The 16,870-nt window shown below is 43.2% G+C and overlaps 1 protein-coding gene across 1 annotated transcript; it reads left to right on the plus strand.

The window, feature by feature from the left end:
* Positions 1-3,006: 3,006 nt before the first annotated feature.
* LOC147436552 (uncharacterized) lies at positions 3,007-3,685 on the plus strand. Its single transcript, XM_086487873.1, has 2 exons — positions 3,007-3,626; positions 3,676-3,685. The coding sequence occupies exons 1-2, from the start codon at positions 3,007-3,009 to the stop codon at positions 3,683-3,685; spliced, it is 630 nt and encodes a 209-aa protein (XP_086343999.1).
* Positions 3,686-16,870: the final 13,185 nt, after the last annotated feature.

The raw sequence follows: 16,870 nt of genomic DNA on the forward strand, positions 1-16,870 counted from the left end.
ATCAAGCAAAGACTGAGAAAGAAAAGCAGACAATCAAGAAGCCAAGCACAGCCGCGGGAAAAGAGCAATGGATTTGGAAAAGAAAAGATGACAAATCAAAATCCACGACTCACATGGCTATGCAGAAACAAGCAAAGACAAATGCCAAGAATACCAAACCCAAAGAGCAAGCAAAGTCTAGAAACACACGAACTCATAGTGGTACACAGGTTTGGATCAGAAAGGATGAAGTGCAAAGCTTGATGAAGCAGGAAACAACAAAAAAGCTGACACGAAGAACACACGAAGAATACCAAAAGGGGAAACACCAGATGAAGTGGGTTCCCAAGAGTCTAATTCATCCGGCTAATAATGGTATGAGTTGGGTTCCCAAAACGCTAATGTCGCAAAAGCCATCAAAAATAACACACAATAGTTCTCAAGGAGTAAAGCGAGACATGCAGATACTAAAGAAACCCAAGATGCATAGCAAGATATGGGTGAAGAAAGTGAGTTCTGTTCTCATACGAAACACAGCAAGGGTAGACGTGGCGATTCCAAGCAAAAAGCCGATTTGGTATCAAGCTATGGAATTGCAGCGTAAGCTATTCGGATGGAGCTCAATGTTACTGCCAAGAAAGTCATGGTTACAAATGGTTCGTCACCAACAAGGATATGTGAAGTTGCCATCACAACCCTGGTAAGAGAGAGTTCGGAAGAAGCAAGGATATCAACGTATCCCTATGACACCATGATCTTCAAGGTCATTCTGGTGACAAAGCACCAAAGACATCGCCTACATTGTACATAATCAATTAGAATAGGATGGGATAGAGCTTCGCCATCGACAGCCCATGGAAACATCGTCCATGACCTATTCTTGCACAGCATATGGTTTAACATGCATGATCTGTGTACGCATACATAGGGCCACTCAAGACCTTGCATAGACACGAGCTTTGTACCCAACACACTCCTACAACAACCACGTTGTCGCACGTAGTGCTTCGATTAAGTGGGGGGGAGTCACGAGTGCTAGACAGGTCAACCGTGAGGAGGATTGTTTTTCAATTTTTAAAATCTAATGTCTCGAGCACACATTGGGCTTCGTGTGATGTCGCGTGGCGTGTGTGTATGGTTGTTTTCTTGAAATTTTTTGCCTTTTTGAGCCAAAACGAGCCCAAAATGCACTTTCCAGGCACTAATTAGAAGAATTCAGAGCTCAAATGGAGTCCAAAAGGTGTTATCATGAAAAAAGTTGAGCAACTGTGCTAAAGTGTGTTGATGAGCTTTATTCGTGTTTTTTCTGGTCAATTTTGGCATTTTTCTTTAATTTTTCTTCAATTTCTTTTGAAAAATCCATAAAATTTGTTGGAAGCTCCAAATCAGAAACGGACTTCAAACGCCGAAGGTACAAGTGAAGAGGTTTCTAAGGAGTGGTCAAATGACAGAATCGGAAAAGAACGCCCGACTGGCCACTTAACGGCAAGAGCTTGAAGATGTCAAAGACTAGAGAAGAGCGTCGTCAAGCAAAGCATGTGATGTATACAGTCAATTTTGCATGTCACGGAATATGCTACACAATGGTATGCTCAGAATCAAGTGTCAAGGTAAGTCATGGAAACCTGTGGGTATATAGGCCATTTGGGGACCTCATTTGGTCATTGCACTAGTGAGAGAGCTAGAGAGAGAGCTTTTCTGTGCGCGCAGTCACCGGCCTAGTAGAGCTCGAGCACATCACCCTTTGCAGCGAGAGTGCACAGGAGTGCTCACCCTACATTACAGAGCGCACTCACTCACCCACGCAGCTCAGATCCACACACAGACGGCTAGCACGACACTATGGCGTCGGGATCCCACCGCCCCGATACACGCGGTGCAAGTCATGTTCCGCAGCAGGGAACAATGGAAGCGGGATCCAGTCAAGTGACGGCAACACAAGTCGAAGGTATAGTGCCACAGTTTGAAGTGATCGCACAACAGGCTGTGATCAAATGTTTCATCAGTTGCGAGAGCTTGGAAGCTGCGAAGACATTCGTGCTAAAGACAAAGTATCAGACTCCAGCAGGCGACAACCTGACAATCATGTCAGTGCCGCACTCTTTCCGCAATTTACAGAGAATGTCCGAAGTGCGGAAAGTGATGCAAATGATTGGATTAGAGAATTGGAATTTGCAAGATGTGGTGGCGGTCGACGCACGAAGGTGCTACGAGCTTATGACATCCCTCAAGGAAGACGGCACCGCATCAGTCACCTCAAACAAAGGGAAGCTTCTCCAAATCCAAATCACATCCGACATGATTAGAGAAGCCCTAGAAATCAAGACTGGAAGATTCAACATAGCTAAGCTGCGGACAACTCAGAGCATGAAGAGTTCCACATTTCTGCAGACTGATGGGCAGAAAAATTTCTATGATATACTTAACGATCAGATTAACTTGCCCATGCAGATTTTACATCAGATGTTCAGCATCATCAAACCACAGAAATATACACATCCAGAAGTGGGACTCACCTACTGGCTAACTACAGCAATGAGCCATCCACAACCACTGAGATCCAATCTGCCGGAGAAGATCTTAATGGATATCAAGAGAGCGGCAAAGACGCAAACAGTGCAGAAGAAGGGTTATTTGGGAGCTAGGCAAATGCTTACACGAGTAGTCTACCAAGCTCTTGGCATGAAGGAAGACTTGAAGCTGCAGGCCTCAGATAACGCAACCCTAATTCACATGGCGGGGCGTTTGCGCAAGAATCTCCTGTCAGGCCAAGCAGAGGAAGAAGAGTCTGAGGATGAAGAAGCCACTGCCACAGCCACAGCTTCAGTCCACAAACCAATAGAAAGGGAAGAAGAAGAAGCTACAGTACAACCTTAGCGCCGCACAAAGAGGAGACACGATCCGAGACAAGAGCAACAAAGAGTAATAGAGGAGATTAGTCGTCAAACCGAACCTCAACCCAAGAGGCAAAGGCAAGTTGCTCCCCACAGACAAAAGCATGAAGAGCAACTATAGCATTTGACTCACATGAGTAGATTGGGACAAAGATTAGCTGAAGAACAAGTGAGAAGAAGACATGATGAAGAGGGAGCTCCACAAGAAGAGACAATTGCTGCTGTAGAAGAGGAAACCGTGCAGTACTCTGAGACGGTACAACATATGGAAGTGGAACTAGAAGAAGAACTTCGAGAAGCTTATGAAGAGCGCCTAGTACCACGAGCATCCACAGAGGAGCCAGAAAGTCTGCTAGAGGACATTTCTACAAAGGAGGACTGGACATCCATGATAAATCTGGAAGCAGGCAACACTCCACCTCCTTCACCAAGACAAGATTTGGTTCCTTCACAACCATCTTCTCCATTAATAGCTCAACCTGCAGAAGTTAGCGATCCAAGCCCGGCTCTTGTCGAGCAAAGTCCTCCAAGACTAGAAATCGTAGAAGAGGCGCAAGAAGAAGAAAGGAGAGAAGCAGACTTGCCAATGCTCGCCAGAGATGAACAAATAGAAGATTGGAGAAATCGCATGATCCGAGAAATCAATGAGATGGTAGCATTGTCGCAGAGTCAAAGCCAATTAAAAAGAGAGGAGGAGGAAAGAAGACGAAGTGTCCAAGACGAACTTGCCAAAGCCAGAGCAGACGCAAAGAAGTCGGAGGAAGAAAACCAAGCACTGAAGCGACAGATCCATATCCTCCAGACTCAAGTAAAGGAAGCGATGGAAGCAAAGAAAGTGGCCGAGGACAGAAACGGAGAAACTGAAAACCAAATGGCCATTATAAGAAAGGTGCATCAGGTGGCTATGGAAAAGCAAAGGTGGATGCAGGCTCAGCTTGATGAGCTTCTCATGCAGCCGTTATTGGCTCCTCAACCATCCGCACAGCCAACTCAGAGTATCAAAGGTCAAGAGATGCTCAGGGAGCTGGAAGCACTCAAGAAAGAAGTGGCGGAACTCAAGGAACAGAGAGAACTAATGACAGCCACGACAGCTCAAGCATCAAGAACTAATTTTGAAGAGATGCCAAAAATGGAACAGACTGAAGCAATGGACACAGAGGAACCTACGCAAATCGAAGAGCCGATGGCCGAAGAACCTAGTGGGGAAATGGCTGCGGAAACCAAAGACAACGAACTGCTCCGCACTATGCAGCAGGAGGTAGAAGAAGAGCAAGAGCCTACTATCAAGGCATACAAGAAGTGGGAGTATGAGGTAGTGTCAGTTGCGATGAAGCAGTATAAAAACGCACAACAGATCATTGACAGTATGATACAACCGTCCCTACCTTATCCTCTCCTTCGGCTCATCAATGCCATGCAGATAAAAGAATTGTTGCCTTCGTGCACTATGGTAGAGACAGGAGGATATGAACCTCTCACATCATCTGAAATGTCAAGCACTTCTCCTCTCAGGAATCAGCTGAATTGGCGGCTAACATGGTTCGCCCAGCACATGGGGTCTACCATAGAATACAACAGGGCACCCAGGGCTCAAAGGATTAATCCAACTTATTGCCCAGTCGCCAGACGAAGGGTGTGGACAGTGTTTCAACAGACAAAGGTCAGACATCCGAATTGGCTAAATTACCCAGAACTGCCATGACCCTCAGGATTCACTACGAATGCATACTTTGTCAGAGCCGGGAGGAGAACACAGGACAAATTCAGGGGCGTTCCAGATCTTGCATGTGTCATGCTTACAAAGGCAGCTGATCTTTTTATCAAGATCTTCCAGACCTTCAAAGAAGACCTACCTGACGACACAACATGGGAACTTTTCTTAGAAGGCGACGAGGGATTGGCATATGATTTGACAAAGCAACCAACTCATCACCAAATGATGGGACTATTTGCCAGATGCCAGTTCCTACCTTGCTCTTACATGATGACATTCGAAGAGCTATTTCACACAGGATTCTTCAAGGTGGACACACACTTGTTCAAGCCAGTCATCCAGAACTTGGCTTTGAGGTATGTAGCATTCCAAGATGCACAGAATGCAAATCCAGTGCATGAGCGGATCAGAGAAGCAGAAAACAAAGAGAGACAAGAAGAAATACGAAGAGATATAGCAGCCCGACGACATTCCCAAAGCACCTAAAGAAAAAGCATGTCCGAGGACGGATAATGGATTAAGTGGGGAGGAGTGTTGTCGTCACATCACGACAAGGCGGAAAAGCATTTTTTATTTTTTGCAGTTATCTTGTTTAGCAAACAGACTTGTATGTAATTTGGGGTCAGCAAGGACCAAATGTAATGATTTGGGGCATATACCTCCAGCTTGTAGCATATGTACACAGTAAGACATGTGAGACCCATAGAGGGGTTGAATTTTGGAAGGAGGGACGAGTTTTTTTGGGGGGACTATGAAGTGAAGAGAGCAGAAGAGGTAAAAGCCTCTTGACAGGCATATCTTTATGGGTCCATATCTCTCTTTGTGCTAAGTATTTTGCTATGAAGTTTTGTGTGTGCAATGTTGATGCTTTGATCTACACTTTGATGTAAGTTGTTGCATGTAAAAAATAGTATAGGCAAACATCACGACACTTTTTGGCCGTGCTGCTATTTTGCTCATATCTTGAGGTAGGAGTGTCCAAATTAGATGATTTTTGGTGCCTGAGGTCAGGCTCACAAAGGGCTTTACACTGATGTCATCAATCGTCACTTTTCATGACCTACAAACATCATTACATTTTTTTTCCACGGCTTGTAAATTGCAGATCTAGGACATTCTAGCTTCCAAAAGTGCATTCTAGTGATACCATTGGCATTAGGGACCTTGTGGGGTGTTGAGGAGTGATTTTGGAACATTTTCATTTTTTACAGCATTACGCCCTACATCATTACGCGTATTGGTGTCAGGTACCCAGGTGCTACAGGTGATGCCAAAGTGTTGGGATATAGTCTAGACTTGCTTTTAGCATGTTTCCTTGCATTGTTGATGCCCAGAGGACCTAGTTTAGTGCCGGGACTCTTGTAGATGGAATAGCGTCGTGCTGACTAGAGAGTCGTAGCAAGTGCTAGTTTAAAGGACTCCATGGCTTGACAACCCATCGGGGCCTCCGACTGCCTATCCATGGTCCATACTCTCTGTATCGACAATTAGTAAAGCTAGTTGTGAGACAGATCCACTATACTGCATAGAGTAGTGGTGACAATCCCCGAGGCGCAGTGTTGATCCATGAGATGATATTGCGCCCGACAACACTATCTATAAGATCCACCTTGAACATGAGCTCTACCCAAATGATATTTGATCACTATATGGTGATGTAGGTACAAAAATGTCGGAAGAGAGAAAACCTCACTCATTGAAGAAGTTACCTTCATTCATTGGAAACCATGAAACCAAATTAGTAGTAAAAAAAAGTACCATCTCAATGGAAGGCTGGTCCTAAGATGATGGATACCAAAACTCTTCATGAGCTGATCCCTATCCATTGTATGCTAACTCTATCTGAGTTACTGTATGTAGGAACTCATCTTTGGGAAGAGGTGGGAAAAAATTTGGAGAAAATAGGGCTGGTAATTCCACCACCAATTGTTTCTCACAAAACACTAAATAGCCAGACCTTGAAACAAACTAAACATGAGCCAGTACCAGTGAATAAGGTAGGAGACTATTGTGAGGGAGAAGAAGGGACCACGACCTTGCCTATGGAATTGGATAGTGGAGTCAAAATTGCCATAGCCACCAAAGAAATGTGGAAAAAATAGGGAAAGCTTGCTCTAAGGAAAACTAGAATGAAACTTCAATTAGCGGATGGGTACTTGGAGAGCTCTATTGGCATTTTGGAGCAAATCGTAGTAGCATCTTGTGGAATCGCATTTAAACACACCTTTGCCATTATGAATTTTGACGAGAGTAGCAATTTTGATATCATATTGGGTAGACCCTTTATGCGTTGGCTCAAAATGGTACAAGATTGGGGCTATGACTATATTTACCCAAGACACAAGGATGTCACTACAAAGATCAGTGTCACAGATCATATTTACAAAGATGTGCAACGAATCTCGGGAGAAGAATGAAACTCCACAACTGACCAAGAAGGAGATATACCTGCTTGGATGCAAAATAAAACTCACAATTGGACTTGTGGAGCTTCTGAGGGTGGCAGTATGAAAAAAGAGGATTGTATTCACTATAGGTCAACAAGATGAGGCATATGTACCAGTGTCTTTTCCAAAAGAGATGTTCGAACCTTTTGGATGGTAGCAGATACTGGCCACTCTTGATGTATGTGTGAATGAGATGACCCTGACTAATTTTTGTGATGAGGAGGGATATGATATCATTCCATTCCAGATGACGAGTGTCAGCCTAAGTCCAAAATCAAGATTGGAAGTCTGTGACATGGAGGGGGTTGCAGATTGTCGATGCATAGTGGATGAGATCTCAGTAAGGGACATTGACCAAAATGATGAGGAAGCGTTCCAAGACTCCACGGACAAGCCTTTAGAAAACAACGCAAATGACAATCTTTCTAATAGTTCAGACCAAGACCTCAAACAAAAAAATCAACAAGTGGTCTACTATGATTTTCCAAACCAAAATGCTCGAAGACAGCATAGATATTTGAATAGATACATGAACAAACAAAACAAGAAAAAGGAAAATTCAATACCTCTATTAAATGAAACCCGCCTCAACCAAAAAAAAAACTTGAAGAAGGAGAACAAAGAAAAACCACAAACGGAAAGTATCTCTGAGAATTCAACAAAATTATCCAAAACCGAGCGCAAACACAAATACAATGAATTGAAATAAGTTTGGACAACAAAGTTAGAAACTTATGATGAATCAAACAATGGTAAGTTTGATGCACCTTCTCATTACAAAATGTATGCTAGTCAAGACAGAAAAACTGTAGTGCAGAAGCCCAAACGAGACCTAGAAGCCTAGAACTTCAATGATGGGCCTGAAAAAGCCAAATGCATAAACTTAGCAAAACCAGGCGAGGAACCTAAACCGGCATACATTTCCACGAACCTCACGGAAGAAGAAGAGTGGCTACTAATAGCTATACTCAGATGGTATAAAGATGTGTTTGCTTGGTCATACAAAGACCTAAAGGGAATAGATCCAGAGATTTGTCAGCACACAATACGCCAAACCGCATAGACAACGTCCTTATATTACAATGAGACTTTTGCCAAAAAAGTTAAGGAAGAGATAGACAAACTAAAGGATGCGGAGTTTATCTATGAGATTGAGCACACCGATTGGGTCTCCCCAATTGTGGTAGTACCCAAAAAGAGTGGGAAATTGTGAGTCTGTGTGAACCTCAAACAGGTAAATACTGCCACCATCAGGGACAACTATCCACTACCAATAAGAAACCATCTTATCGAGAGAGTTGCAGGGAAGGAGGCCTATAGTTTTTAAGATGGGTTCTGAGGCTACAACCAGTTGACCATAAAACCAGAAGATCAATGTAAGATAGCTTTTGCAATAGAGTGGGACGTATTTGCATATAGGGTAATGCCTTTTGGCCTGACCAATGCACCTGTCACTTTTCAAAGACTCATGAGTCATGCATTCAAGGAATATCTCAGGTAATTTTTAGAGATATACATGGATGATCTTTGTGTTCATTCTCAGTTGAGAAGTGAGCAAATAACACACCTAGAGAAAGTCTTTGAAAAGTGCAGTAATTATCGTATTTGCTTAAACCCTAAAAAATGTGTTTTCATTGTAAGACAAGGTAAAATTTTGGGCCACATTGTGTCCAAAAATGGGATTTCCATTGATCAAGATAAGATACAAATAATTGTCGCACTATCGAGACCGAAAAAAAATAAAGGAAGTGTATGCATTTATGGGTCATTGTGGGTATTATAGGCTCTTCATATACATGTATGTTGTAATAGCTAAACCTTTGTATGCACTCATTTATAAGTTTGAGTGGACGGAAGAATGTGAGAAGGCTTTTCACAAACTGAAGCAGGGATTAACTTTTGCATTGATTTTTGCTCCATTTTTGCAAGCCCTTGATTGGATCAAGATCTTTCATGTTCGTGTTGATGCATCAGCATATGCCATAGGGTGCATTTTAGCCCAGCCAAGAGAGAAGAAAATGGATTTTCTGATTTTCTACTCTAGTAGGTAGTTAAACAACACGCATAAAAATTATACCACTATACAGCGAGAAGGACTAGGAATGATATATGCTATCAAAAAACTTAGACATTACCTTCTTGCAAACAAGTTTGTTTTCTTTGTCAATCATTAAGCACTGTTATATTTGGTAAACAAACCTCGCAACACTAGAAGGATTGTTCGCTGGTTTATTATATCGCTTGAGTTTGATTTCACAGTAGTTGTAAAAAAAGAAACTACACATACACACATAGAGATCATCTTTAGAGTTTATTCTATGGGGAAGCACCTAAAGGTGTTGATGATAATCTTCGAGATTCGTACCTGTTTACTATTGAAATGGTTCCAAGATGGAGTGAAGAGTCATCCCTCTACTCACGATAGGATCATTACAGGTAGAAAGACAACTGTCAATCATACATCGAACAAGAAATCTCCAGCTTTTAGCAGGATGAATTTACAAGCAAGATAAGGATGAGATTTTGAGACTATGTGTACAGCCGGAAAAATACAAATACTACCTCAAACAGGCTAATATGCAACCCCGAGGAGGTCACCTAATAAAAATGTAACCTATCACGTTGTCAAGAGTTTTTTGGATGAAGGGATTGCGCATATGTACATACACATGCATGGTGCATCGAATAAAGGATTGCCCATTTTTCAAAGTCAGGTGGTTACGTGGGGCCCACATGTGTACAGGTAGGACAGCATGTACATAGTGCATCGATTTTCATCGTTACCAGTACCAGTGTGTTTTTTCTACAATAATGAGGAGTTGGTAGCATGTAAAACTTCTCGAGGAAGCTATCCGCGGGCCGACGACATGAGGTAAACACGTGCGTCAGATGGCATCTAGTGGCGTCAGGAGGTCGAATGGGGTCAATACTTGCATGTGGAGAAGTACGGGCACAACGTGTATGTTTTCTTGTGCTAATTATGCAAAAAGGTCATCATGAGGACCATATTTTGGGGCCACTTCTCGTGGTGGCGGGATGCATTATTGAAAAAACTCGAGTGCCAGGTGTGTGTATGGATGCAGCAGGGTGACAACTATGCACTACGGGGTCAGTTTTTGGCCTGTTCGGGGTCCGTTTGAGGTAATCTAAAAGGCCAAGGGTGCCCAACTAATAAAGCTAAGTGTGGGAACTGAAAAACCTGACAGAAGACCAGAAAAAACGTGGAGAAGAGAGGAGGAACAATTGCAACTGTGTTTTTGGTGTTTTTGGAGCCTGTTTTGGCCCTAAACTGCTCATCCGAAGTCGGATTTGAGCACTTTGACATTGTAGATTGGGGTTTTGGGCCGTTATGGACGTGATGGCACTATCCATTTTTCCAAATTCCTCATTGTTTTTCTGCTATTTTGGCTGTGTAAGTTTCTCTTATGAGTGAATCTTCTGCTCCAGTTTGTGATTATATCTGGCATATTTTACCCATATTGTGTGAGCTATTTGCCCCATTGGTGTTGGCCCAAGCTCATTTGTATCTAAATATTAGAAATTCTCCTATTTTGAGCTGAGTTTTTTGAGTGTGTGTGTCTCTGTGTGGAGTGGGTAAATGGGTAGTCTCTCTCCTCTCACTCCATAGGTGTGTTCCCTGTCTCGGCCAGGTGGGTTGTATAAGCCGAGTGGTGCCCCATAGTGTGTGTGTGTATCCTTCCAAGAGTGTGTGTCGGGTCATTATAGAGGCGTTCTGTGTGTTTTCATCCCGCAAAGAATGTGAGCGGGATGAAAACACACAGAACGCCTCTATAAATGACCCGACACACACTCTTAGAAGGATACACACACACACTATGGGGCACCACTCGGCTTATACAACCCACCTGGCCGAGACAGGGAACACACCTATGGAGTGAGAGGAGAGAGACTACCCATTTACCCACTCCACATAGAGACACACACACACACACTCTCTCTCAAAAAACTCAGCTCAAAAGAGGAGAATTTCTGATATTTAGATACAAATGAGCTTGGGCCAACAACAATGGGGCAAATAGCTCACACAATATGGGTAAAATATGCCAGATATAATCACAAACTAGAGTAGAAGATTCGCTCATAGGAGAAACTTACACAGCCAAAACAGCAGAAAAACAATGAGGAATTTGGCAAAATGGACAGTTCCATCGAGTCCGGAACGGCCCAAAACCCCAATCTACGTGCTCAAATCCGACTTCCGATGAGCAGTTTAGGACCAAAACAGGCTCCAAAAACACCAAAAACACAGTTGCGGCTGTTCCTCCTCTCTTCTCCACGTTTTTTCTGGTCTTCTCTTAGGGTTTTCAGTTCTCACACTTAGCTTTATTATTTGGGCACCCTTGGCCTTTTAGATGACCTCAAACGGACCCCGAACAGGTCAAAAACTGACCCTGCAGTGCATAGTTGTCACCCTGCTGCATCCATACGCACACCTGGCACTCGACGTTTTTAAAATAATGCATCCCACCACCACGTGAAGTGGCCCCAAAATATGGTCCTCATGATGACCTTTTTGCATAATTAGCACAAGAAAACATCCACGTTGTGCCCGTACTTCTCCACGTGCAAGTATTGACCCCATTCGACCTCCTGACGCCACTAGATGCCATCTGACGCACCTACTTACCTCATGTCGTCGGCCCGCCGATAGCTTCCTCGAGAATTTTAACATGCTACCAACTCCTCATTATTGTAGAAAAAACACACTGGTACTGGTAACGATGAAAATCGATGCACTATGTACATGTTGTCCTACTTGTACACATGTGGGCCCCACGTAACCACCTGGCTTTGAAAAATGGGCAATCCTTTATTCAATGCACCATGCATGTGTATGTACATATGCGCAATCCCTTGATCCAAAAAACTGTTGACATAATTTGCCCATCCCCTAGCCTGCTAGATCATTCATGATCAGCAGCAGCAAAAAGAGATATGAGACTCGTCTCATCACAGGTCTCCTCATCCTTAAGCAACACTGCTTCCTCCACTAACAGCTCATCTTGCTCCACCATCATTAACCTGGCATGATATAATTTAAGACGCAAACCATTTACGCTTGACTTATGTAGAATCCCATCCAGGTTAGCCAACTGATATGTACCATTCGGAAAACACTCCACTACCTTGAAAGGGCCTTCCCACTTAATTTGAAACTTCTTTTGGAAGGTGTTGTCTAGCTTACTATTGTACCGCAAAACCAAGTCATGCTTCTTGATACCCTTACTTTTGACCTTTTCATTTATCTTTGCCAAAGCCTTATCCTACATCTGCCCATAATGTTCCAATGCACTCATCCTATCCAGTTGAACCTCTTGTAACTGTAAGAGCCTCTCTTTGAATGCATTACGAGGCGGCCCAAGAAGCTTATCTAGCATGTTTACTGCAGGCAACTCTACCTCCACAAGCAATAGTGCTTCCTTTCCATACACCAAATGAAATGGAGTAAACCCTGTACCTGTCTTCACCGAAGTACGGTAAGCCCATAATGCACTAGGCAATTCCAAATCCCAATTCTTTTGTTGGTGCTCTGTCACTTTTGAAAGAATTTGTACCAACTCTCCATTGAATCTTTCATTTAAGCCATTACACTGTGTGTAATAAGGAGTGGTATGATGGTGCCTAATCTTCATCTTCGCACATAAAAAGTCTAGCACTTTAGCTCTAAATCCTGCCCCCTTATCTGAAAGTAGCTCTAATGGCACCCCAAACTTGCAACATATTTCATCGTACACAAATTTTGCCACATCCTTTGCAGTGATTTGTTTTACTACTATAGCCTCTGCCCATCTAGAGAGATAATCCACTGTAGTCAAAATATAGCTTTTACCCCTGCTTGTGATAGGTAGCCGGCCTATTGCATCAATCCCCCACTTTTCAAACACATCAAATTCCATAATGGTTTTTCGTAGCTCTGGCTTCAACACTCTCTTCCCAAATGCTTGACACCTATTGCAAGACCTACACCAATGGTGAACATCCTTGTGCAAACTAGGCCATACATACCCCTCTTGCAAGATCTTATGCAAGGTGATCTTTAGAGCAAAATGGCCGCCACATGCACCTTCATGATTCTCTTCCAACACTCTATAAAGCTCCTCCCGCCAAGGTACACGCCTCAACACAAGATCAGCCCCTTTCATGTATAAGACATCACCAATCAATTTGTACCTGTATGCTCTACTCATAAAGCCATACTTCTTAGACTTCTAAATCTCCTTTGGAATGATTCCTGTTAGCAAAAACTCCTCTTCTTGAGCCAAACTTTCCCTGCCATGATAAAGAGGTAAAGTGGTCCTCAACACAAATAGCTCCCCAATCATGCTTTGAGCTGCTTCATGTGCCTCTCCATTTAGAGCACGTTCAATGTGTCTGATGCTCCATGCTTCAAATTTTTTTAACAGGCCTTTAATTCTGAAACACATTTCCTTCAATGAGGTGTTCTTGCTCTTCCACACACCCAGCACTTGCTTCACAACTAACAAGGCATCACCTTTTATGCTCAACCTTCTAACCCCATGCTTCAAACAAATGTGTAATCCGGCTTCCAATGTAGCATATTCAGCCTCATTGTTACTATGTGCATCCAATTTGAACCCTCTCTTGCATACTAGCCTCCCCTCTAGATCATAAAGTGCTATACCCCCTGAAGCCGCATCATGGCTCTTTCTGTATGAACCATCAAAGAACAACACATGTGCATTGCTGATCTGTGGCACTTCTTTGACTACCTTTCTCACCACCTCTTCCTTAACAAGAAGGGGATTCTCCTTGTAAGTCAACAAATCAGCTAGGGTAGCTCTTGTACTATCTTCCACTAAAACAGAGAACTCAAACTCTTGCAGCTCAATTACCCATTTCTTCACCACATTTGACATGTTAGTGCCATTAATTAACTATGGCAAAAAGGCCTAACTTGTCAAGAAAACAAAAGGTCGTGATAGCAAGTAATGACGAAATCGTCGACAAGCAAATATTACACTGGCCATCACTAGCTCTACTTCCGAGAACTTTCTCTCTGCTACCAACTTCACTCGGCTTACACAATACACTGGACTCATATAATGGCTGCCCTTCCCCTTTTGCAATAGCATGGCTCCAATGGCATCATCCCCTACTGATGGATTTACATAAAACACTTACCCCCAATCAGGAGCCTGCATGGCTGACAACCCCCCTAACACCTCTTTCACCTCTTGAAACACTTCTTCACACTTGTCGTCCCATTGCAATGGATCATTCTTTGCCACTTGTTCTAATGGATAAAGAAGCTGTGAGACAATGGAATAAACCTCGCCATGTACTTCACTTTGTGTATAAAGGTTGCCAATTGCTTTGTACTCGTAGGTGATGGAAGAAGAATAATAGACTTAACCTTGTCTGGATCAGCCTCAATGACATTTTCTGACACCATATGGCCCAATAACTTCACCCTTGGCTGTGCTAGATGACATTTCTTTGGATTAATTTGTCCTCCACATTCATCATATCGAGCCAATACCATCTGCAGCTTCTCATGGTGTTCAGCCCTGCTGCTGTAGACACAAAAGTCATCCATAAAAGCTTTAACACAATTTCCAATGAATGGTTCCAATACCCAACTTGCTCTCTCTTGATAGAAAGATGGTCCATTTGACAACCCAAATGGCAATACTGTGTAGCAATAACAGCCCCATGGCGTAATAAAAGTTGTCTTTGTTCGGTCTTTCAGAGCAATCTTTAATTGAAAATAGCCTGAAAAACCATCACACACACTGTACCTCTCATAACCTGCCATTGAATCCAAGATCTGATCGATGAATGGAAGAGGATATAAGTTCTTCTTAGTGGATGCATTTAAGGGTTTAAAATCAACACAAATCCTCCACTTCCCATCCTTCTTTGGACTGACTACTACTGGACTCACCCATTCTGTGGTTTCCACTGGGACTATGAACCCTGCCTTCAATAACTTGTCCACCTCTTCCCGCAAGGCTTACATTTTCTCTTGACCCATCCTTCTTAGCCTTTGCCGCACTGGCTTAGCACCTTCTTTCAGCTATATATGCATCTCTTCTCCCTTGAACCCTCTAATCTCTTGATATGAAGTAATGAACAAATCAGGAAAACTAGCCAGCATGTGAAAATATATCTCCTTCTCCATAGTTGAGAGGTCTCCACTGATCATTTGTGTCATCAATTCCTACTTCTTTGACAATTCCACCTTGGTTTGCATCAGCCCTTCAATCACTTCATAAGGCCCTTCGCTTTCATCTTCAACCTCATTTGCAAATGCAACTAAACCAGACTCCTGGATTTCTTTATCCATCAAAAGAAATGCAACATCAGCATCCTCATCACTGCTGGTAGTGCTATCACTGTCCTCATCAGTCACTGCGGAATAGTCTTCATCACTAGACTCATCCTCATCTTCATAAAGCTACTCCAATTGTTTCCTTGTGTCCATATCGTATAGCTTCTTGGCACCTATCTTCCATAGAGGCTAATCACACCACATCTCCAATCTTGAACAGCTCCCATTGCACGTAACCATGGTCTGCTCAGTATGATAGGATATGCTCCCAACCCTGCTGGCATCACATGAAAATCAACCACCGCCTTTTCATCATACGCCTCCACTTCTAAGCTCTTTACAACACCCAAACATTTTACTTTTTGATGGTTTGCCAATCTGATCCGGAAGCCTGACACCCCAGTCACTGTAAGGCCCATCTTCTCAACGCATGAGTGTGTTATGACACATATTTGGGCTCCACCATCCACATAACCTTGTCCCATATTTTTTCTTTTGTGCCACACATCATCTATTGGGCAAATGTCTAGTAGCTTGTCCATTGCCAACACCTTCACTGAACCTCTCTCTGGCTCTTTCTCCATTGGGTTAACCATCCTCTTCCACTGTCTCTTTAGCGTAGGAACCATCTCTATAATCTGCCTAAAAGTAACATCTGCCTTCCTCCTTGTCAGATCCTCCTTCAAGTCATAGCTTAATTTCCCATCCCCTAGTGGAAAATTTGAAACATGAAACTTGCAATGAGCCCTCCTTTTCCTCTTCGCCTTGACATCCTCGCCTTCATGGCTCTTTCCCTTCTTCTTACTCGGACCTGGGGCACTTCTTCCTTCCTTGTCCTCTGTGGTTCTCTTCCCAATAGGCATCACTAATGTATCCTCTAGCTTTGATGCCTTCTCCAAGGTGACTACACTTATCACTTTTGTCTTTCCCTTTTCCTCCTGGGTTAATCCATTGGTTACTTCTTCTCCCTTAATCTCAATGCCATAATCATTTGACCTAGTTAACACCTGTCTTGGCAATGGATACATGTCTCCCCCATCCTTGGTGGCTTATCACATTGCGGGCTGATGTGGCCCAACTCTCTGCAATTATAACATGTGAGCGTCTGCCTCCAGAACCTAGCATTGCTTTGTCCAACACCATTCCTAGGTCTTTCTTCACCTCCTGGATGATTTGCAAACCTCCCTCGACTTCGATTATTTCCCACTTTCCCTAGCATGTTTAGGCTAAGATTCTTCATTAAATCTACCACCTGCCTCATGTCTTGCCTTAGCCCATCATCTTGCACAGCTGTAGTAACCACTGCTGGCATAACCTAAGGAGTAACAGGAATCACTGGTTCGTGATGAACCACTGACATACGAACTTGCGAAGAATCCATAGGCTGAAATTTAGACCTCATGGGCAAAGACTCCACCCCTAACTGGCTCATTTTCCTCAGCTTCCACTCTTTGTTCCTTGCTACCTCTAGTGCGTCTTCATATGTCCTAGGCTTCTTTAGCTCCACTCTCCAATGCATATT

The sequence above is a fragment of the Adiantum capillus-veneris genome, chromosome 18 (genome assembly GCF_014529385.1).
Source record: "Adiantum capillus-veneris isolate H3 chromosome 18, ASM1452938v2, whole genome shotgun sequence".
Lineage (NCBI taxonomy): Eukaryota > Viridiplantae > Streptophyta > Polypodiopsida > Polypodiales > Pteridaceae > Adiantum > Adiantum capillus-veneris.